Below are 22,267 nucleotides of genomic sequence, written 5' to 3'. Positions count from 1 at the left end.
CACTTACGGCAGCAGAAGCCTTGTGGTATCTGAACCATTCAGGGTCCTGGGGCTGGCTGGGCACAGCGTTGGTGCTCAGGAATTGTAGGCAGGATCAGGGAGAGAAGTCTCTCAGGGTAAGGACTACAAGGGGTTGAGACCAGAGACCCAGACTGATGCCTACAAGGACAGTCCCTCTGAGAGCCCACCTACCACCATTTATGTGCCACAGGTCAGTGTGCCAGCCAGAGAAGATGCCAGGTTAGAGGCAGGGAAGGGTTTGAATACAGCCCCCTAAATCCCCAGCTGGCCAGGACAGATACCAAGGCAGCAGAACTGCCAGCTTTATCTCATGGAACCCAACTCAGTTTTTTCTGTTTTGGGATGGAGTCTTGCTCTGTTGCCCAGGCTGGAGTACAGTGGTGCAATCTCGGCTCACTGAAATTTTTGTAATTTCAGTAGAGATGGGGTTTCGCCACGTTGGTCAGGCTGGTCTTGAACTCCTGACCTCAGGTGATCCACTTGCCTCCCAAAGTACTGGGATTATAGGCATGAGCCACCGGGCCCAGCCTTTTTTTTTTTTTTGAGACAGGGTCTCACTCTGTTGCCCTTGCCCAGGCTGGCATGTGGTGGTGTCCGGCTCACTGCAACCTCTGCCTCCCAGGTTCAAGCAATTCTCATGCCTCAGCCTCTCAAGTAACGGATTACAGGCGCATGTCACCATACCCAGCTAATTTTTATATTTCCGGTAGAGATGGGATTTCACTGTGTTGGTCAGCCTCGTCTCGAACTCCTGATCTCAGATGATCCACCCGCCTCGTCCTCCCAAAGTGCTGGGATTACAAGGTGAGCCACCACACCCAGCCTCCAGCTCAGTTTCCAATGCCATCAAATGTGGTCTCACATCAGAAGCCTCAGGAAGCTTCCTTTTCCTCATCCTTAGGACCTGGGTCAGGTAAAACCATAGCAGACAGGCAGATGGACAGATGCGGGTACCTGTCACTGTCCCTCTTCTGCCCACTTGGCTCTGCAAGTGCCTTCACCTGGTTGCCCTCCCTAGACAGACTGTCCTCAACAAGAAGTTGTCTCCCTCAGAGCACAGAGGCTCCAGGAACATTTCCATGGGGGATCAGGGGTCAGGCCTGGGTTGCCATCTTGGGAACTCATTGGGAACTCTGAGCCTCGATGTCCCCAGCTGTAAAATGGGACAATCATCCCTCAGAGAGGCCTAGTGCTATCCCTATGGAAGAGCCTAGGCACTTCTGGGAAGCTGTACCCTCTGACCTGCTCCGGCAGATGCTGAGCTAAAGTCATAGGTGTACTTCAGCACCGACTGCCCTTGGGACTTGGGGCATGGAGCCAGTGGCCTGGCCCCAGGCAAGCCCTGCAGAGAAGCAAAGCGCCCTGCTTGCCAGTGGGGGCTCCGTCACTCCTGTGCATGGCCCTTGTTTAAAGGTGGCCCAACCAGTGAGCCTCAGGGGCAGGAAGGAGACCCCATGAAACAGACTGACTGAGTGAGAGTGAAGAAACTTGCAGAGAAATCTCAGCATTGGCTAAGGTGAGAGGAAAACAAGTTAGGCAAGGCCTTGCCTCCTCAGGGCTGGTAGACGGTCGAGGCCTGAGTTGTCTGCACAGTTCCTGGCCAGGTTGCAATCAAGCAATCAAGGGCAGTGTGTCAGCTGCTGCTAAGCAGGAGGAGATCCTGCACCCACCCACTCAGCTCATCCCACACGCCGGCTGCTCCTTCAGGGGCACTCCCAGAAGCTCAGGACTGGGGATCTGCACCCCTTCTCCACATCTCCTATTTTCCCAGAGACAGCTCCAGCCTCCTCCCACGGCACTTGGTGACATTTCCCTTCCCCCTCCCACCCACATGCTCAGCACAAGGTGGCCAGGCAGGGCAGCATATCAGGCCTGGGCACAAAACAAAGCAATAAAATACCTATCTCCTCTGCTCCCCAAGATAAGCTCCCAAGGAAATGACCCAAAAGAAAACCAAAGTTCAGTATATCACAACAGCTCTGCTTATCACTGCAAAACACCGGGGAAATCCCAGCTGTGAGAAATTGCCAACTGAGGCACAGGAGAAAACATATTGTGCCACTGAAACAGACCATGTGGATTAAGCGAGCTGGGTGCTGAACCCACAGGACCCGGCCACTGAGCAAACAGGACAGCAGAACACACTGTTTACAACCGGGCATGGTGGCTCATGTCTGTAATCCCAGCACTTCAAGAGGCCAAGGTAGGCGGATCACCAAAGGCCAGGAGTCCAAGACCAGCCTGGACAACACGGAGAAACTCTGTTTCTACTAAAAATACAAAAATTAGCCAGGTGTGGTGATGCACACTGGTAATCACAGTTACTTGGGAAGCTGAGGCAGGATAATCACTTGAACACAGGAGGCAGAGGTTGCAGTGAGCCAAGATCGAGCCACTGCACTTTAGCCTGGAAGACAGAGCGAGACTCCATCTCCAAAAAAAAAAAAAAAAAAAAAAAACACTGTTTATAACAACAAGCATGTGCGGAAGGAAATGTGAAGACATGTCAGCCCAACTTCCCTCGTAGATTCCTTTCCTGTAAATTCGCTGCAGGCCCCACAAGCCCTAGGAGCCAAGGGGCCTGGACATGCCTGGCAACCGGCAGTGTCTGTGTGTGTTCTGGCACTTCCACCGCAGGAGCAGCCACAAGTCCCTGCAGGGGGCGCCAGAACGGACTCGTGAACGCAGCCGCTCTCACCTCCTTAGGCCAGGCTAGGGAAGGCAGAGCTCTTTAAAATGAAGGCCCTGTTTGGAGGGGACTGACAGTCGCCTCTCCTGTTGCCCTGTGCCCACACCAGTCATGTCCTGACCCAGGAAGAGTCTTGCCAACTGGCCACCTTTTGGCTGAGAAAAGCCATCAAACACTTCCCTTTCTGAGGTGCTCCCTGAGTCAGCTCTGGCCCCATCTGCCCCCAGAGTTCCTCCAGGTCTGAGCTCAGAGGCCAGTGATGGGAAAGGGAAGAGCCTCCCAGCGCTCAGGTGTGGCTCTAAATTTTATCAAGTGGGGGCGTGGCTGTGGGAATGGAGGCCCTGAGGAGCTGGGGACTAGACTCCAGAGAAAACCCAGTACAAAGCACAGACCAGCAGTGGGCACAGCTGCCTCCTCCCCACAAAGCCCTGGGACCAAATCTGCTTCCACCCTGACCCACACCCTCTGGGTTCAGACTGTCCCGTGCAGTCACTCAGCCTACAAGTCTACTATGCAAAGGGTAAAATGCTGCCCGAAAGCAGGTCCTAGGAGCTGGAGGTGCGGCACGGGCGGGGGGTTTCCATGTTCATTCACCGCTTACCCACTCCCTGCAGTGAAGCTGGGACCCGAGGCTGAGGCCCAGATGCCCACACAACCTCCAGGTCTCATCTTTGGCCTCTTGGGTGGTACCTCCTCCTCCAGGAAAAAGTGAGGACCCAGAACCCAGCCTACCCCAACACCCTGAGGCTCGTGATGGAATGAGCCCTTCAGCTCAGGCCAGAGCCACATTCAGTCCCAAACTTAGGCCTAGAAACACAGGTCCTGCCTCAGGGGCTGCGAGACCTTCCCATTAGACCTCAGCTTCCTCTCACCTATAATGGGGGTTGGCTGGAGGTGATGCATCAATCCCTGACTCGGATGTAGTGAGAAGCAAAGAAAGAATGGTAGTGATGAGAGAATACGCTGACTCCGCTTATTGAGGACCTGCTTCTTAAAGGCTCACGGACTTGGCTGGGCACAGTGGCTCACGCCTGTAATCACAGAACTTTGGAAGGCCAAGGTGGGCAGATCATTAGAATTAAGGAATTCAAGACCAGTGTGGCCAACATGATGAAACCCCATCTCTGTAAAAATATAAAATTAGCCGGGCATTGTGGCGCATGCCTGTAATCCCAGCAACTTGGGAGGCTGAAGCAGGAGAATTGCTTGAACCCAGGAGGGGTGGCAGTGAGGTGAGATCACACCACTGCACTCCAGCCTGGGCAACAAGAGCAAAATTCTGTCTAAAAAAAAAACAAAAAACAAAAACAAAACGAGGCCGGGCGCAGTGGCTCACGCTTGCAATCCCAGCACTTTGGGAGGCCGAGGTGGGCGGATCAAGAGGTCAGGAGTTCGAGATCAGCCTGGCCAGCATGATGAAACCCCATCACTACTAAAAATACAAAAATCAGCTGGGCACAGTGGCAGGTGCCTGTAATCCCAGCTACTAGGGAGGCTGAAGCAGGAGAATAGCTTGAACCTGCAAGGCGGAGGCTGCAGTGAGCCAAGACCATGCCACTGCACTCCAGCCTGGGCAACAGAGCAAGACTCTATCTCATAAAAAAATAAAAATAAAACAAAACACAAAAAAAACAAAAACCTAAAAAACAAACAAACAGAAACAAAGTCCAGGCCCTCACTCCTTTCCTCTATGTAGTAATAGCAGCTACCCAGCTAAGTCAGAACCACACAGCCTTAGTAACACAGACTGGCTCAGCCTCCACACCTCCAGAAGAGTCTCAAAGGAAGGCTGGCCATCGCCCTCAGGACTGAGTGTGCATTGTAGACAGCCACGGCCCCACCAGGACCTATACCACAGTCAGAGCCATGTCTTACTATGACTCGGTCTGGTCAGAAACATGGCCTTCCCCTGCTAGGACTCACAGTGTGGGCAGAAATACCCTTCCCCCAAGACTCATATCATGATCAAAGTGGTGACCCCAGGCTGCTGCAGCAGGATGAGCACAAAGAACTCTCCCCTCGCTTATCATACATAAGCAGAGGCAGGATGACAGGGAGACCCAGGCATGTCACATAATCTCCTGATCTCCCTTCACCGTCAGTTATACTAGATGTTCTCTGAGGTCCTGGACAAGTTGCAAATTCACTACAATGTTTCAGTTACTCCTAAAACAAATCTTTCTTTTTCCTGGTAATAAAAAAGTTGCAGGCCAGGTCCCACGCCTGTAATCCCAACACTTTGGAAGGCCGAGGCCAGAGGGTCCACTTGAAGCTAGGAGTTGGAGACCAGCCCAGACAACATAGCAAGACCCTGTCTCTACCAAAAAAAAAAAAAAAAAAAAAAAAAGCTGGGTGTGGCAGCGCACCTGTAGTCACAGCTACTCAAGAGGTTGAGGTGGGAGGATCGCTTGAGCCCAGAAGGACGTGGCTCCAGTGAACTATGATCGCTCCAGCTTGGGCAACAGAGCGAGACTCATCTCTTTAAAAAAAAAATGCTGGCTCATTTAAGGACAGGGAGAAACTCAAAGAAGCGATTTAAACACCTGGGACTCTAGGAGAGGTGAGCCCCTCAACAATTCCATGAATTTCAGCATTTTCCTAGCTGTTTCACCCTCAAGTTTTACTGTACCCCCGTGACCGCAGATGGATGCTTACATGTTCAGGGAACCCGACACAGGCCCACATGGCATACTTTTCTGTCTCTATACTGAGCACATCTGTGCTGAAGTTCCTACCCAAGCTCGGCTCTAAAGCCAAGAGGCACCCTTCCTCCTGCTGGAAAACTAGCCCACCTTTGAAAGTTTTGGGCTCAGAGAGGCCAAGTAATTCGCCTAGGGTCACACAGCTCAGTTCCAGTCCGACAACCCTGCCCATACTCCTTGACCGGGAGAGAGGGAAGGGCCCGGGGTGCCCACAGAGTCCTCCCTAGGCTGGGGGCCATGGGGATGGGGTGGGGAGCGAGGGGGCCAGCGCCCTCCCCGAGGTGATGGTGGCGAGACCTAGCCGCTGCCAAGCCGATAAGCCCCCACACACCTGTCCCCGCCCCCTGCTCTGCCACACCTGTCTCTGGCCCACCACTGTCACGACCGCCTCACCTGTCCCCAGCAGCCTCGCCAGTCACGACAGCCTCACTTGTCCCTGGTTCCCCACCTTTCTCCGGCCCCTTCTCTATGTGAGACCCCCGCCCAGGCCGCCCTACCCACCCATCCCAGTGCACCTCCCACCCCCTCCCGGAGGACCCCGCCTCACCACCGCGCGGGCAAGCGTGCAGAGCGGGCCGCCCATTGCTGTATGGCATCCAGATCTTTTTCAGGGGGTTCTGGGTCAATTCCCGTGGGGACGCCATCCCGGGGCCGGGATGAGTCGAACTGCGCCGCTTCCAACACAGCAGCCGGGCCACCTCGGGCCACCCGAGGTCCCGCCCCTCGGGTCCCGCCCCTCCTCAAGCCGCGACAGCCCATGTCTATCTTCCCGCAGGCCCCGCCCCAGAGTGTGAGGAGGCTCCACCCCAACTGAAAAGGGCCCGGCCTCCGACCACGCATGCCCAACTCACCTACTCGCCCGTTTTGGAAAAAGTGGGCCCAGATCTTCAGGCCAGGATCAAGAATGCGCATGCTCAACTCCCGGATCGTGCTGGCCCCGCCCCAGTTCAAGGCCCGGATTGTGCAGGCCCCTCCCCAGATGCGCAAACTAGGCGCTCCCTACCTGACCCCGCTGATTGCATAGGCTCCACCTACGGGCCCCACCCTGGCGCCGCAGCGCTGATCCTCGGCTCGCGTGGATTCTGCTCCTTGCTATGCTAGGGAGCCCAGGGCCCCCAGGAGAGAGGGGTTTGTGTGCAGTGGGACGAGGCCTACGTGACCCGCATGGCCAGGTTGGTCAGAGCAGGCAGGGGCCACTAGGCCTGCTGTACCAGCCGTCAATTCCCTGCGCCCTCCTGCCCCTGCTCGGGGACACCCCCTTGACTGCTCCGAGCCCCGGAACTCTCCTTTTCCAGCGTGCTCAACCACGCTGGAAAACTCCTTTATCTCATGGATAGAGACGCAAAACACATTTCAATATTGTTCCTCTTTCTCTCTTTGCCTTGGCTGCTGGGGCGCTCGGGCTAAACTCCAGCTCACCGGGAGCAAATGCGTGGAACTTTGTAACCAAGTACTTTGAGGACTCACTAAGCCCTGGCAATATCTTAATTGTCTTTCCAGAATTTCATTTTTAGCAATTACAGTTTTTTTGTTGGCCGGGCGCGGTGGCTCAAGCCTGTAATCCCAGCACCTTGGGAGCCCGAGGCGGGTGGATCACGAGGTCGACAGATCGAGACCATCCTGGTCAACATGGTGAAACCCGTCTCTACTAAAAAAAAAATACAAAAAATTAGCTGGGCATGGTGGCACGTGCCTGTCATCCCAGCTACTCGTGAGGCTGAGGCAGGAGAATTGCCTGAACCCAGGAGGCGGAGGTTGCGGTGAACCGAGATCGCGCCATTGCACTCCAGCCTGGGTAACAAGAGCGAAACTCCGTCTCAAAAAAAAAAAAAAAAAAAATTGTTTTTTAGTATTTTCTTTTTTTCCCCAACTAAATTTTTACATATTTTTTGAAAATAATACGTCAGTATTTTCTCTTTATCAGGACAGTGGGATGTGCACATTGTCAGCCTTTTTTTTTTTTTTTTTTTTTTGAGACGGAGGCTCACCCTGTCGCCGAGGCTGGAGTGCAATGGCAAGGTCTCGGCTCACAACAACCTCCGCCTCCGGGGTTCAAGTGATTCTCCTGCCTCAACCTACTAAGTAGCTGGGATTACAGGCGCCTGCCACCACGCCGGCTAATTTTTGTATGTTTAGTGGAGACGGGGTTTCACCATGTTGGCCAGGCTGGTCTTGAATTCCTGATCTCGTGATCCGCCTGCCTCGGCCTCCCAAAGTGCTGGGATTACAGGCGTGAGCCACCGTGCCCAGCACACATTGTCAATCTTAGAGTATTGTAGTATAAATCAAATATGTCAATCTCTAAGAAATACATTTTAAAATACATTAAGGTTGTCTTTTACTGTATTTATATCTCCCTCTTGTCTTTGAAAATGCAGTGCGGACAAGAACAGGGGAGAGATTGGAAGTTTGGAAACCGCTGGGTCACTCTTGTCACTCTACCCAACTCCTGCAGGCTCCCGCCTCCTCGGGATCCCAGCCCCAACTCTCCAAGCTTTGTACACTGTCTACCCCAGCCCCCACCAAAACGGCTTGAACCTGAGCCACACTGCCCTCTAGCGATGTCAACCACAACACCTCTGGCAAGGGCCCTGCATCCTCAAGATCTCTGTCCAATGTGTACCCAGCCAGGAACCAGGTGTTGAGGGCATGGTAAACAAGTCTGGCCTCATGGACTATAGATGTTGCACCCCCTCCCATGCCCTCTCTGCCACAGTCCTGCCTTGGGTCAGTCCAAGTCCACCCAGCTCTTTAAAGCTTGGCAAGGTCCCTTAAGATGATTGACACATGGCTCACGCCTGTAATCCCAGCACTTTGGGAGGCCAAGGTGGGCGGATCACCTGAGTTTGGGAGTTCCAGATCAGCCTGACCAACATGGAGAAACCCCGACTCTACTATAAATACAAAATTAGCTGGGCATGGTGGTGCATGCCTGTACAATCCCAGCTACTTGGGAGGCTGCGGCCGGAGAATCACTTGAACGTGGGAGGCAGAGGTTGCAATGAGCCGAGATTGCGCTATTGCACTCCAGCCTGGGCAACAAAAGCAAAACTCCATCTCAAAAAAAAAAAAAAAAAAATGATAGACACAGATATCTTGCCCACTTCATGGGAAATGAAGATTCTGAAGGTCCACATGCTGGAAGCCCACCTGGACCCTCCCCCAAACCAGCTCCAGCTTCTTGCCCTGGGAACACCCTGCCCCAGGCTGAGTCAATGACTTCCTCCTTCCTCATCCTCCTTTTGCAGCATCCACCCACTCCTTCCTCCACCCCATGCCCAGAAGATCTGAGCACATCCACGGGCGGCTCCTGATGAGCTGGGTGTCCCTTATGACCTGCTCCCTACTTCTCCAAAGCCACTCATTCTGTTCCTGATACAGCCAGTCCTCTTGTCTTCTGGCCACTGCCAAGGCCATCCCGGGGCCACTGTGGCCTCTGAGACCTCATTACCACACATCCACACCCTGTCTAACCCACAGCACACATTGCAAAAGCCATCTCCTCTGACATCTACAGACACCTAGCGCCTCCTCCGGCCTGTCAATTCTTCTCTTCCCAGACCTCCTGGGATGCTACTCAAGGACAGGGGGTAGAGACAGTGGGCCTGGGCAGGGGCCCAGGGCTATCTCCGGGAAGACATCGTCACACCCAGACAGGATGAGCCTGTTTCCCAGGAAATGCAACAGCTCTTTACCTCCCTCTCTTCCTCAAAAAGTCTACTCGGGGCTGACCCAGGCACCCTCCTTCAAGTCCCTGTGTTCAGCTGGAAGGCCACAGGTCAACATCAGGAGATGCCTGGGGTTTCTCCCCAAGGCCAGGGTCCACATCTGCTCTGAGGATATTCTCCATCTCCTCTCCATGGCCCTGTTTCTCAGGTGGGAAACTGAGGGTCAGGAAGGGGAAGAAGGGCACACTGCACAGAGCGAGTTCACAGTGCAGCATGGACTCAGCTCAACTCCCAGCCTTCCAGACCTCGCCTCCCACACTGCACTGTCATCACAGAGTCCACCTGCCCCACCGTGTCCTCTCCGTGGAGCTGCTGTCCTGGCTCTGCTCCCTCGGCCTCCGCGGATGCCTGGTAGAATCCCTGGCCCTCATGGCTTTTCCCTCCTCAGTGAGCCACTGTCCTGCCTCAGGTGTGGGAAGGATGCTGGGTTGTCTGTGCACACGTGTCAACATGTTCTGCTCAGCCTCTGCCCACCATGACCCTGGCTGGCCTGACCCTGGCTGGCTCCCATGGTGCCCTCTGCACTCACCACTGGACTTCCTCCCAGTGTCCCAGCCTAGAAGCCATGTGATGGCCAGTCCTCAAAGCTCACACCCTTCCCAGTCCCTGTATCTACTGGCCAGTCCAGACAGAACTGCGAAACCATCCCACCCCCCACACACACACCCCCGACCCCCCCCCACACACACACTTGTTTTGGTTTTGAGACAGGGTCTCACTCCATCACCCAAGCTGGAGCACAGTGGTGCAATCACGGCGTGCTGCAGCCTTGAACTCCTGGCCTCAAGCCATCTTGCCTCGACCTCCCAAAGCCCTGGGTTCACAGGCATGAGCCACCACACCTGGCCCACAAACCACCCTTTGCAGCATAAAGACCCGAGGTGTCAGTGTGTGCCACACAGGCCCACACACTGATGTGCACAGACACACTGGCACAGCTCACAAGCACACATGCAGATGCACACACAGACGCACACGCACTCACAAGCCCTGCGCCCCGGCGCCTGCGGAGACGGGCAGGCTGCAGTGGGGCCTGATGGGCTCTGTTGCCTCCCTCCCCATATATCCCTCCACCCCCACCCCTGCTGTCCAGTGAGAGGTTCAGGAGTTTCTAGGAATTCCAGTTTCCTCTGGCCATTTCCAGCGAAGGATTGTCCCCTGTGTCTCCCTGGATTCAGGGCTCACAGGGAGCATGAGGTTCTGACTTGGAGGCATAGAGCCATGTCACCAAGCAGCCTGGGAACCCTGATCTGCACTTCCTCCTTTCAGCCTGGCACAGGGCGTACAGTAGGTGCTTAGGGATTCAGGACCAGCGGGGGCACACAGAAAGGGTTCTGAGAGGTTTATGACCAAACTCAGTACACAGCAGGTGTTCAGAGAAGCTCAAGACTGGCAGGCACACAGCAGACACCCTAGAAATGCTGGTTTAAGGGCTAAAGCGACATCATGTGAAACCCTTTCCAAATGAGCCTCTAGACTTCCCCAAACTGGTGTGACCCCTGAGAGGAGACCTGGACAAACACGATCCCTCGGAGGCCAGCAAAGAGCAGAGCTGGAGCCTGGGCAGCTCCAGCTGGCGGTCCCTCCCCCTGGGCTGGAGGAAGACACTATTTATAGTTCCCCATTGGCCCAGCCCCCTCCCTTGCAAGGCGATAGTTTTCCCCCTCCTTCGGGCCACTGACAGATGAATGCCCCCCTCCGAGCACCCCTATACCAGGAAGAGCCCCCAACCTTCTGGCACCCCTCCAGCACCACCCTGACTTCATCCAGATCTTTCCCTGACCCACCACACTCCCCACGCTGTCCCGAGCCTACCCTGCCTGCTGCTCCCTGGCCCCAGGTCCATCAGGGAGCTGCCTCCTAAAGAGCCTCTGTCCATCCTGCAACCAAACTGGCCAGGGCCACTGCCCCCTGCAGCTCCAGAGTGGGGTCACCCCGCCCAGCACTCTGGAGAGAGAGCAGCGGCTCCTGCAGCCCCGCCTCCCCAGCCCGCCCTAGGCCCGCCCCCACAGGGCTGCTTACAACTATGAGGGCAGCGCCAGTGCCCCCACTGCAGTCAGCCAGCCACACTCTAGCCAGTACAGCCTCCCTCTCCCACCAGAGCTGCCCATGACACCCAGCGTCTGCCTTCATGTCCACCTACTACCTGCCCACTCTGCAGGCAGGCAGATCCGTGCCACCCAGAAAGTCAGTTTTGTCTCTGGCCCAGCATTGGAGTTGGGCTGTGAAATCAGGCAGAATCTAGTCTTTCCAAACCAAGGGACCAGGTCATTTAAATGGGGAGTCGGGGAGGAAGGCAGAGAAGCCAGGTGTGACTCAGCCCTTACGTGTCATGGCCTGTGTGCACAGGACTGGGATCCTCACACATCCCACCCTTCAATCGCTTTACATTTATTGAGACCTCCTGCTGCAGGACCTCCATGTCTGCTAAGTACATAATGCTCACATGCTTGCCGGTGCCGCTCTGCTTTACAGATAAGGAAACCGAGGCTCGGAAAGGTGAACACCTTTGCCCAGGACAATCCGTGCGTGAAGGGGTACGGAGTTGGGTCAGAGCACCGGCAGCCTGAGCCCTGTCTCCCCTGAACCATGCAAGTCCATGGGCTGAGGCTGGGGATTCAGGGGCACGTGGGGAAGACAGTGCCTGGCTGGGAGTTGTGCTTGCTTCATTCAGGTTTGGGGGACAAGCACCCACTCCTCCAAGACCCCTCACGCATCTTTACCCTGCTCACACATACTCACAGCTGTCAGAGATTCAGCCGCACATGCGCACATGCATCCACAAGGCAAGGCTGCCATGGTCACAGGGTCACATGTCACCCTTCACGGCCCCGTCCATCTGGGGCAGGTGCTGCCTCATGGGGCACAGAGCAAGCAAGCGACCCTCCGCCAGCATTTCCCCGTGTGGTGGCCTACGGGAGGACAGACCTGTGGGCCTGAGAGGGACTGGTCTTGGAGGGAGTGTTGAGCTCTCGTGTTGAGGTTCCTGAGAGCAACGTGATGGTGACCGCATGTGGCAAGGTCCAGATACTCTGTGACTGTGAGGCACCCAGACATAGCAAGACTTGCCGCAGCAGTGACCTTACATGGTGGCATCCAAGCTGTCCGGACATGTTTTAGGTCTGTGGGGCACACCAGCATGGCGAGCCTCCATGTGGCAGTGACCCAACATAGCAATGTCCGATGTCCAGGCTGTCCAGACACACTGTGTCTCTGTGGGGCACTCAGATGTGATATGACACTGCATGGCAGTGGCTCCAGGTGGCAGTGTCCAGACACTGTATGCCCAGATGTGGCAGCATCTGTCCAGCTGTGTGGCTGCCTCCCAGGTCCTCCCATCCAGGGTGGCCTCATCACTGTGACCCCCTCCCTCAGGCTCAGCGGCGGCCGACACGGGCCAGGATGTGGGCATTGGTGGCAGCCTGCTCCCTGGCAGCCCTGGCCCTGGCTTGCTCCAGTAAGATCTGCAAGAGGCCAATGGGAACATCCAGCGATAGGACGATGCGCGAGCCAGGGTGCCGGGTGGGGCTGCAGTGGCTCCAGGCAGCCCAGGGGCATGTGGTAGCAGCTGAGGGGCTCTCTGAGGCCGCAGGTCGGGGAGTGGTCTGGGGAGAGTTCTGAGGGCGGAGCTGAAAGGTTGGGATAGGGGTCACCGAGACAACCTGGACTCTGCCCAACATCAGGACCATCAGCACCAGCAGAGCCCACCTGGTCATCGTGAGGTCAGGCTGCAAGGAGAAAACGGATTCAGGGCCAGGTCAACTGGGGTCCATGGACAGAGACAGATGGTAAGGGCAGAGCGACTGAGAGGGGGATGGAGAGAGAGGAAGAGATGGAGAAAGGGATTAGAGGCCAGGCCAGCCCAGAGACAGAGAAGGGGAGACAAGGGGAGAGCCAGAATGAGACAGGCAGAAAGCAAGACAGAAAGGAAAGAGACAAAGAAATCCAGAGACAGAGAGACAGCAAGAGAGGGAGATGAAGGAGACGGAGGCAGGGTAAAATGGAAACTGGAAGAAGAAGACAGACAGAAACCATCCCAGGGACAGAGAGCATGACGGAAGGAAAGATTCAGACAGAGAAACACGGAGGGTCCGCGGGAAGACAGGCAGTTCTCAGCAAGAGAGCTTGCAGCTGACCCAGGAAAGAGAAGGGCAGGAATGGGGTCTCGGAGGCAGATCCAGGGAAGGAGAAGGGCAGGAATGGGGTCTCGGAGGCAGAAAAGCAGCCAGAGATCCCAGAGCCCTCTGGGTCCCAGCCCTCCAGGAAGCCAAAGCCCAGGTCCACTCAAACCCCAAGACCCTTCTCATCCCGACCCAACCCAGTCCTACCGCCACCAGCTGCTCCTGGAGTCAGTCAGACTGCTGTGGCTGCCTGGGGCTGGGGCCAGGCAATGCTGTCCTCTGGTCTGACCCTCTACCCCACTTCAGGGCCCATTTATCGCCCTCAGCCCCTGGGGTAGGAGCTGGGACATGCTTCCTGGCATGAGACAGCCCCCCACCTATGACTCATCCCTCCTGGGGGGCAGTGAGGACACATCCTTAGCTCCCACCCTATCTACTCCTTTCTGAGGACAAGTTGGGGACTGAGAATCACAAGGCAGTGACCAGGTCTGGGCAGAGGGACTTTGTACCCATGCAGAATAGTACTGACCCCCCCAGCGAAAACCTTCCCCCCTAACACCCCCATCTTCCCAAACAGTCACAACAGGAGCCTTTTAAAACAGCAGCTTTAATGCCCCCTAGAATCAGCACCATGTCATCACAGGCTTGGGTCAAGTGGCGGGTCAGACGCCAGTCACATCCGCTCACTGCCCACAGCCAGCCCCCATAGTGAGTCATCTGCCAGGGTGGCAGGAGCCACAATGGGGGTTTGTCCACAGGGGGGATGGCTAGACCCATGGGACCAAGTCACTGAAATAACGGACATGCACACGCACGCTCACGTGCACACGAGCCTCTAGCACCAAGAGGAGGGGCACCAGGGTTCTGCGGAGACCCCGACTCCTCCAGGGGACGCTGAATGTCAGCTCATAATCTGGGCCTCAGCTCCGGGCAGCACCTGGTGAGGACAGGTTGGAAACAGTTGTCAGCCATCTGACCTTACCCAGAGACGCCCAGACAGAGGAGCCCATGGGGAGGGAGGTGACGCTACAGCAGGAAGTGGGGTTCTGACCTCAGAGGGGTCCATACTTAGGAAGGAACATGGAAGGGGACCCTACTGGGGGCTCCACAGCTGGGGCTTTATATTCAGCTCTTTGGCTTGGGCGTCTGCCCCAGGTCCCCTAGTCTGAGGGAGCATCTCCCCCAGGACCCTGACCTGGGACCCTGGCCCAAGGACTCCTCCCCAAGAACCCGAGTAGGCTCAGTGCCCAGTCTCCTACTGTGGGGGGCTCAGCCCATACCTGTCTCCTGGTTCTGGGCCACCCGGGGCGGGCAGCGGCGCTCGCAGGCCTCACGGGTCCCAAAACGGTTGGCATTCCCTCCACAGCCACCATAGACAAAAGGATGACAGGCCTCTGTGCCACCTGGCACAGCCCGATGATACCAGCGCAGGGTGTAGGCGGTACAGGAACCCTCATCCAGCGGCAGGGAGCAGGGGTCTGGCCAATGCCGACAAGTTAGCAGGGGTGGTGGGAATCAGAGAGGGTTGAAAGGTCAGTGGGAGGTCAGCAGAGATCAGCTCTGCCTGCCCCTCCCCAAGCTCTGCTGAGTGCAGCCCCCCATTCTCACCATCATCATCCCAAGGGGCCTCAGGGTCTTGGTACTCCTCCACAGAATACTCAGAGTATTCAGAGTACTCATCGTCCTGTGGCGGCGCCCGCTCTGCAGGTAAGGCAGGGTGTGCTAGGAGCAGGGGCTGCCGGCCCCGGGGCGAGGTGGGCAGCACCCATCTCCCATGCGTGCACAGAGAGCCCATGCATGTGTCCTGCATGCAGACCCTATGTGCTTGGCATGTGTCCTGGATGCATGGGCACCCATGGGCATGTCTGGGCCCCACCCACACCCACCCCCACCCCACGGGTTCAGCTGTCCTCACCTTCCTCCTCTGCATGAGAGACCCGGAGCACAGGTACAGCATGGAGCTGGGATCCCGCGGTGTCTGCAGCATAACTAGGGAGGGGTCCTGGGGCCAAGAGCAGGGGCCTCAGAGCCCTGGGGTCACCATGGGTAGCCATCCCAGCCAACCCCACTAAGAGGACCCAGGTGATAGGCAGGACGGGGCCTGGGGTGAAGAAAGTTCTGGGAGTAGAAAACTACTCACGCGATCCAGATGCGATGAACTGACCCTGGCAGGCTAGAGGGGGCAGACAGGGGTAGAGAGACAATGACAGAGAGAAGGACGGGAAGATGGAGAGAGAGAGACACACGCAGAGGGGGAGAAATACATAAAGAGACAGCAGGAGAGAGTGACAGACAGGAGAGAGGAAGAGAGAGGGTGGGAGGTGGACAGAGAGATGGAAAAAGAGAAGAAGGCAGAGAAGAGGGAAGTTGGGAACAGGTCAGCAAAAGGCATGAGACAGAGGCAGGCCAGCCTCAGAAACAGGCAGGCGGTACAGAGACGGGAAGAGACAGCCTCACTCTGATGCCCCTCAGAGTCATCATATCCCACCGGGTCCGGGTCAGGCCCAAGGGGACCAGCTCTGCTCCCACCATCATCCCGCTCCCCACACAGCCAAGCTGGACATCCCAGAACACTGGGTGGCAATCCTCATCTGCCTGTGTGTCTCCTCCACTGGGGATACATGTCATGTGTTAGTCCTGCAGCATGTGTGTCCTTCTGTGTATCCACCCATCCCCCCATCTCCTTGACTGCTTGCCCTGTAAGTTCTAGGGGCCTGCCTGCCCTTGCCGAGGGCGCTGGGGTGGGGCAGGAGTGGAACCCGGGAGACTGCAGCCTGGGCCCCACTCACCGCAGTGCTGACTCATCTCCTGGCGCACAAAGCCCCGTATGTCATCCTCCTGGGAGCAGAAGACCAAGGGGACCATGAAGAACCCATGGCTCACAGGAAGGACAGAGGGCGAATAATGCAGGGACCATGGAGGAACCACATGGAGCCAGGGCCCAGGGGTCAGGGGTCAGGGTGCTGGGTGAGGGAGGCAGGGCCCCAGCCCACCCAGGCCACCCAGGCCACCCAGGCCACCCAGGCCCATGCTCACCGTCAGTGCAGCTTCTCCTTTCTCACCTCGGGCGCCAGCAGGCCCTGGCCGCCCCTGTGTCCAACAGATAGGACCAGGCTGTGACCTCTATCTCAGGGACAACAGAGTTCACCCCAATCTCTGATCCAAGCCCAGGGATCCCTACTTACCTGCTCCCCTCTCTCGCCAGGGGCTCCAGGGGCCCCAGGAGCCCCCACTACTCTCTCTCCAGGGGGACCTCGCTCACCCTGTCAGACACAGAGACCAAGTGAGCAGGGTCAGAGGCAGTGGGGGTCAGGAGTCAGGCAGGTTGAGGGTCACAGCTTCAGAGGTTGGGGCAGGCAGCCTGGAGGATGGTTACGAGGTCGGAAGGGTAGGGAAGGTTCAGTAGTCAGGAGTCAGAACTGGGGCTCCTTACCTTCTGGCCCTGAAGTCCTTCGGGGCCTCTGGGACCAATATTGCCAGGTGGCCCCGGGGGACCAGCAGAACCATCATTGCCCCTGGGGCCTGGGAAGCCCCCAATTCCTGGGGGTCCCTGGAGAGAGACAGGACAGAGTCAGTAATCAGAGGTCCCAAAGATGGACCCTCTCCCAAAGGGCATGCTCCCCTCAATTCACCATGACCGTGGCCTCAACTCACCCGTTCCCCTTTCTCACCCTGGTCACCTTTGGGGCCTGGCTGCCCATCAAAGCCTCGGTCGCCCTGGGAATGGAAGAAGCATGAGAGACCTTCTACCCTGATTTCCCTCAGCTCTGGAACCTCCCTGAACTCCCATGAGCTCCCTGGCCCAATGCCCAAACCTTCTGTTACCCAAGCACCTGTGAGCCCACCACATGTGGTCCCCATGACCCCAACTCCACTCTAACCCCCTGCCCTGATGCCCATGCCCCCTCCACCTCCCGTGCTTTCATCCTAACTCCACTGTGACCCCAACCCCCTTGAAACCTCAGGACCAGCCCCACTTCATCCCGCAAAGTCCCAACCCACCACAGCCTTCCTCGTCCCTACACCCCCATGACATGACTGTGAGCTTTCCTGCCCATCCTGACCCCCCATCATGTCTACTGTCCACAGACCCTGTACCTTGGGACCGATCAGGCCCTCCTTGCCAGGGGACCCCAACTGGCCCGGCACACCAGGCTCCCCCTGGAGAAAAAAAGACATGAGCTTGGCCCAGTCCACCCGTTGCCCCCTCATTCTAAGAGTGCCCACACTCACCGTCTCTCCTTTGTGTCCTGCCAGCCCGGGGCGACCTGGGGGACCAGCTTCTCCCTGCAGGCATCAAAGTGGGGTGAGACTTAAGCCCCAGGCCCCATAGCGCCCAGCCCCATCCCCTCTGTACCTTGTTTCCCTTCTCTCCGTCAAGGCCACAGGCTCCCTTCACCCCCCGTTCACCCTGAGGGAGAAAAGCAGGTGAAGTGATTCCCAGACATCCCACCCTGTGACCCCTTCACTCTGAAACCAACTCTCCAGACAGGCCCGACACTTCAGCCTCTGACCCCGTACCCTAACATCGGACCCCAAGCCCCTCGCCCTTCAACATTAGGCCTTCCTGACCAGAAAATAAAAACAAAAAACAATCTTGTTTCTGTCCTACCTTGAGGCCCCGGGGACCCATGAAGCCAATATCTCCTTTTTCTCCTCGGATACCAGGCACTCCATCCTTTCCTGGGGATCCCTAGCAGGGAGAGGGTCCATGTGAGGTCAGAGGAGGTCAGTGAGGGACCAAAGAGAATCACCCTGGATAGTGAGTAGAGGACACCATGGTGTGGGAGTCACCTCTGGAGGCCAGAGCCACTGGGGCTTGCCATGGGGACAGGGGTCACTATAGGCAGGGGACAAGGGTCTCCATGGGTAGGGGACACCTTCATAGGGGGCTACTGTGGAGGTGGGGGACCCTGGGCAACATGAGTACACCGTGAGAGCACTGGGTCACTGTTAGGTCAAAGGGTACCACATCAGCGGGACCACCATCACGATGGGGGCCCTGTGGGGACAGGGGACCCTGGGGGAGCAGGGGCATCTTACCGGGTCACCAGGGATCCCTACTGCACCAGGTTGACCCTGTGAGAAATAGATGGGGGAGCCCTTCAGTGGGATTGTCCCCCACACTGGCCTATCCACTGCATGTGTGGCCACTCAGATGCTCAGTGGCCGGGGCCCAGGACACACACAGATCCCGGGTAAACACGCATGGGGCCAACAGCGAGGGAGCCAGGACCCCTGGCACTCAGAGGACTCCCAGGATAGGTGTGTGTGTGAGATGCTGGCCTTGGACCTGGGCCTGGGCCTGGGGCAGGACTTGCCTGGGGTCCCGGGAGTCCACGAAGTCCTGGTGACCCAGCCAAGCCCTTGTCACCAGGCTCTCCCTTGCTGCCCTGTAGGAGTAACCAGGAGAGGGACGTGATCAGGACCAGACCAGGCTGGGGGCTTGGAATACAACAAGCCGGCCAGCTGGGGAAGAGCTCAGTCACTGCCAACTGGCCCCAGCCGCGCGTCCCTCCAAGCCCATGCCTAGCAGGGTGGAGCTGGGGGCTGTGGTCCACAAACTGGCTCATTTCTCACCCCAAGGACCCCAGACTCTTGCTCCTCCCTCTTACCACTGGGTTCCCCCTCCCATCTGAAACACCTTCAGATGGGGACACCCAAGAATCGGAGCCCCCTTCCTGTCCCTACAGGCCCCTCATAGGGCCAGTCCACAGAGCTCTCCTCCCAACCTCACACCAAGACCTTGACCCCCAGACCCCCCCCATCCACTCCAGTCAGCCACAGAACCCGTCCCACTGAGCCCCAGAAAGCCCCCTCCTCCCCTCCTGCCCTTACAGATGCTGTGAAACCCCCACAGCCACAGGACCCCACGGAGAGTACACCACCCTCTTCCCTGTACCTTGTCACCAGGGTCCCCATTGTCGCCCCGAGGTCCTTTGTCACCGTCCAAGCCCCGGGGCCCTCGTTCACCCTGGGTTGGGTAAGAAGTCACGGTAAGGGGCTGAAGGTCCCTCACCCTCTGGAGGTTTAGCTCCCAGATACCCTGGGCCAGTCCCACGGGGATCGTCCCACACCCAGGGGAGACCCAGTCTGCATGTGGGCCTACTCACCATGTCCCCCTTGGCACCCGGTGGCCCCAGGATCACAGCCGAGTCTCCCTGAGGGGACAGGCAGGAGTCAGAGGAGTCGGGAGCACCCTGGCCCCTGCTCTGCCCTCTCCACACCCACACTCACCTTGTCGCCCTTTAATCCTGCGGTTCCAGCATCACCCTATTGGGTGAAAGAGTGTGAGTCCCGCCCAAACTGGGGAGTCCCTGGCCTGAATTCTAATATCTGCTCACCCACCCCATTCACGCCAGAACTTTCCCGTATTCCTACCTTCTCTCCACGCTCTCCCCGGCTGCCAGGGGGCCCCTGTGTGAGAGAAGGCATCCGTGAGCTACAGGAACTGGGGCAGTGGAGGACAGAGGGGGGTCCAGGGGAGGAGGGAAACAGTGGGGACCAGACAAAGGGGACAGGGTTAGACGAGGAGGACCAGAAGCCTAGGGAGGATGGCAGAGAGTCCTGGGGCACAGAGGGCACAGGCAGGGGACTGAAGTCACACCACTGGCACTTTCCCCAGCGGGACCCACCGTGAGTCCTCGGGGTCCCTCCTGGCCGGGGTAGCCATCTTCACCCTGGATGGTGACATTAGGTTCACTGACTCAGAGGTTGGAAGTCAGAGGCAAGAGCGGGATGAAGGGAGATGGAGCTCCCGGCTGTGGAGCAGGACGCACGTACCCGGACACCTGGCTCCCCGCGCTCGCCTCGGGGCCCGGGCAGCCCTGCTCCAGGGTCTCCCTAGAGACCAACAGGACACCAGAGATCAATGAGGGGAATCAGTGGGGGACACAGGGTCATGGGAGGTGAGTGGAGGCTGGAGTGGGTGACGAGGGCAAAGGAGACAGCCAGCAGCACGTGTCCCACCTACCTTGTCTCCTTTGAGTCCAGAGGCCCCAGGTGGTCCCTGTGGGTCAGAGTGAGGTGAGGGTCCTGTGACTTTCAAAGCGCCTCCCCCAGCACCCCACAGTATGGCCCGGCCCCCATCATAAGTCCTCGCAAGGACAGGCAATCAAACAAGTGGGGCTTTAGGGCACCTCTACTCACCACTGACCCCGGTGGTCCAGGTGGCCCCAAGGGGCCTGGGACTCCTTCTCTCCCTGGGGGTCCTGCCAGACCCTACCAGAAAAATGGGGCAAGAGAGGCAGACAGTGACTTGGGAACCCTCCTACCCTCTGCCCCCTCAAGACTGGGAACCCCCTAGGCAGGGCCTCCTCCTCACCCACCACAGATTCATCAGGCGCCTACATGCTGCTCCCAGCCCCTTACCCGCTCTCCGCTAGGGCCTGGCTGACCCATCTCTCCTCGAGGGCCTGTCTGACCTGGAAATCCAACAACACCAGGAGCACCAGGGGCACCAGGGGGGCCCGGATCTCCCTGAAATAAACACAGCAAAGGAGAGAATGGTCACTGCAGGACCCCTCCCAGGTCTCAGCAGAGCTCCCTCTTCCTCCTACCTCCAGCGGCCGTCCAACCCGATGCCCCCACAACTGGTGATAGGGCATTGACTTACCTTCACACCTGGAGGGCCAGGTGGCCCAGGGGAGCCTGGGACCCCAACTCCTGGATCACCCTTTGAGGAAAAGAGGCATCAGATCAAGCTCATGGAGTCTCAGGACCAGGACCCCAGCAGGGACTATTCTGGGTCCACATACCTTGTAACCTTTGGGTCCTGGAGCCCCTTTCTGACCCTAAAAAAAACAACAGCAAACAGCATTTCAGAGGGTAGGAGCATGAGCACAGAGCTCAGCCATGGCCCAGAAGTATTCCCAGGGGAGCTCAGATGTGATCATGAACGCAGGGGAACTCAGACATGTGACCACGGCCTGTCTCAGGAGGGCACAGACAGAGGGACACGCAGATATGACCACAGACAGGCGGGAGTTCAGGCATGACCACAGGCACGTGGAGCGCGCACACGAGCGCAGACACCTGGCTCCACAGACGGGAGCGCAGGTACACGGGCGCTCAGAAGGGAATGCAAACATGTCCACCCCCTGGGGAGAGCGAGCGTGGTCACAGGCTGAACTCTGGCAGGCAGGGGCAGGGAAAAGGAAGACTGAAAACACAGGACCAAAGAGAGGTTCACAGGAACTCAGGTGCGTCCTGGGACCCAGGAGACCAGATGAGAGCACATATGTGTGCCCAGATGTGGTGAGGAGCAGAAGATCAAAGATGGGCACACGGAAGCCAAGAGAGGGCCCCCCGAGCTCAGAGTGTGGAAGCCAACAAGGTGTGGGCATGCGGCCCAACTCAGGGGCTCAGACGTGTGCCCAGGCCCAAGAGTGGCCCCTCACGCCCACCGTTGCACTCCTCAGGCCAGGCTCGCCCTTGCCCGGGCCCCAGACTCACGTCTTCCCCGGGGTCTCCGGGTTCCCCTGCACGGCCAGCTTCGCCCTGCACAGAATGGCCGGTGAGGGGTGTCTGGCCTGAGCCTTCTCTGCCCAGTGCTTAGGCCCGGGGCCAGCCCACCTCACCTTCTCGCCTCTCGGCCCTGGCAGTCCTCGGTCACCTTTGGCTCCCTGTTGACAGAGGACAGGAGGCAACGTAGGCATCAGTCACAGACATGAGACTCAGGGATGCATGAGGCTAGGGCTCAAATACGGGGTCTATTATGAAAACCGAGGGTCATGAGGGTGGGTAAACTATGGGTCAAGGTCAGAAGTTGGGCCACCCGAGAGACAGGACCCCCAGAACTTCTGCTGTCAGAAGTTCCCCACTCACCGGCTCACCCACCAGGTCTCCAGCAAGGCCTCCAGGGGCACCCTGGTAACAGGGAGGGGTCGGTGGGATTCCTTGGCTCCCACCCGTTGGCCCCCCTCCCTGGCCCCCCTGCACACACTCACCTTCTCTCCCTTTGCTCCAGGGAGCCCAACCACAGCCTGTGGGGAATGCTGGTGAGTT

At 57.7% G+C, this 22,267-nt stretch overlaps 3 protein-coding genes across 5 annotated transcripts in view; all 3 read right to left on the bottom strand.

Moving 5' to 3' along the window:
* Nucleotides 1-11,077, bottom strand: part of PFKFB4 (6-phosphofructo-2-kinase/fructose-2,6-biphosphatase 4) — a 56,202-nt gene extending 45,125 nt beyond the window's left edge. Inside the window, exon 1 of one of the 3 annotated variants that reach the window (XM_003926306.4) lies at nucleotides 10,956-11,077. In XM_003926306.4, the coding sequence (XP_003926355.1) occupies nucleotides 10,956-11,019 (64 nt within the window). In that variant the 5' untranslated portion in view covers nucleotides 11,020-11,077. Of the gene's footprint in view, nucleotides 1-5,959; nucleotides 6,153-6,263; nucleotides 6,340-10,955 lie in introns of those variants that run through there. The other 2 variants (XM_010337067.3, XM_003926303.4) reach the window with 2 other exon arrangements.
* Nucleotides 11,078-11,519: 442 nt separating this feature from the next.
* UCN2 (urocortin 2) lies at nucleotides 11,520-13,760 on the bottom strand. The gene is made up of 2 exons (XM_010337068.2): nucleotides 13,469-13,760; nucleotides 11,520-12,868 (listed from the first exon to the last, which is right to left on the bottom strand). Exon 2 carries the CDS (start codon nucleotides 12,854-12,856, stop codon nucleotides 12,518-12,520), a length of 339 nt encoding a protein of 112 aa, XP_010335370.1. The 5' UTR covers nucleotides 12,857-12,868; nucleotides 13,469-13,760; the 3' UTR covers nucleotides 11,520-12,517.
* Nucleotides 13,761-13,849: 89 nt separating this feature from the next.
* The window catches only part of COL7A1 (collagen type VII alpha 1 chain), a 31,832-nt gene continuing 23,414 nt past the window's right edge, over nucleotides 13,850-22,267 (bottom strand). Inside the window, exons 89-119 of the mRNA XM_003926302.4 lie at nucleotides 22,210-22,245; nucleotides 22,088-22,129; nucleotides 21,841-21,885; nucleotides 21,716-21,760; nucleotides 21,019-21,054; nucleotides 20,877-20,936; nucleotides 20,633-20,740; nucleotides 20,411-20,482; nucleotides 20,235-20,270; nucleotides 20,045-20,104; nucleotides 19,897-19,941; nucleotides 19,643-19,678; nucleotides 19,499-19,534; nucleotides 19,375-19,422; nucleotides 19,164-19,235; nucleotides 18,583-18,654; nucleotides 18,305-18,340; nucleotides 17,874-17,954; nucleotides 17,619-17,672; nucleotides 17,495-17,548; nucleotides 17,360-17,422; nucleotides 16,916-16,978; nucleotides 16,695-16,811; nucleotides 16,447-16,524; nucleotides 16,298-16,351; nucleotides 16,051-16,099; nucleotides 15,402-15,434; nucleotides 15,177-15,263; nucleotides 14,870-14,962; nucleotides 14,542-14,739; nucleotides 13,850-14,198 (exon numbers count right to left, since the gene is read on the bottom strand). Coding sequence (XP_003926351.1) covers nucleotides 14,182-14,198; nucleotides 14,542-14,739; nucleotides 14,870-14,962; nucleotides 15,177-15,263; nucleotides 15,402-15,434; nucleotides 16,051-16,099; nucleotides 16,298-16,351; nucleotides 16,447-16,524; nucleotides 16,695-16,811; nucleotides 16,916-16,978; nucleotides 17,360-17,422; nucleotides 17,495-17,548; nucleotides 17,619-17,672; nucleotides 17,874-17,954; nucleotides 18,305-18,340; nucleotides 18,583-18,654; nucleotides 19,164-19,235; nucleotides 19,375-19,422; nucleotides 19,499-19,534; nucleotides 19,643-19,678; nucleotides 19,897-19,941; nucleotides 20,045-20,104; nucleotides 20,235-20,270; nucleotides 20,411-20,482; nucleotides 20,633-20,740; nucleotides 20,877-20,936; nucleotides 21,019-21,054; nucleotides 21,716-21,760; nucleotides 21,841-21,885; nucleotides 22,088-22,129; nucleotides 22,210-22,245 — 1,926 coding nt within the window. The 3' untranslated portion in view covers nucleotides 13,850-14,181. The remainder of the gene's footprint in view (nucleotides 14,199-14,541; nucleotides 14,740-14,869; nucleotides 14,963-15,176; nucleotides 15,264-15,401; nucleotides 15,435-16,050; nucleotides 16,100-16,297; nucleotides 16,352-16,446; nucleotides 16,525-16,694; nucleotides 16,812-16,915; nucleotides 16,979-17,359; nucleotides 17,423-17,494; nucleotides 17,549-17,618; nucleotides 17,673-17,873; nucleotides 17,955-18,304; nucleotides 18,341-18,582; nucleotides 18,655-19,163; nucleotides 19,236-19,374; nucleotides 19,423-19,498; nucleotides 19,535-19,642; nucleotides 19,679-19,896; nucleotides 19,942-20,044; nucleotides 20,105-20,234; nucleotides 20,271-20,410; nucleotides 20,483-20,632; nucleotides 20,741-20,876; nucleotides 20,937-21,018; nucleotides 21,055-21,715; nucleotides 21,761-21,840; nucleotides 21,886-22,087; nucleotides 22,130-22,209; nucleotides 22,246-22,267) is intronic.

Source organism: Saimiri boliviensis, chromosome 8 (assembly GCF_048565385.1).
Source record: "Saimiri boliviensis isolate mSaiBol1 chromosome 8, mSaiBol1.pri, whole genome shotgun sequence".
Classification (NCBI taxonomy): domain Eukaryota; kingdom Metazoa; phylum Chordata; class Mammalia; order Primates; family Cebidae; genus Saimiri; species Saimiri boliviensis.
Note: the sequence above shows the minus strand (reverse complement) of the source record. Positions and strands in the feature narration are given on the sequence as shown.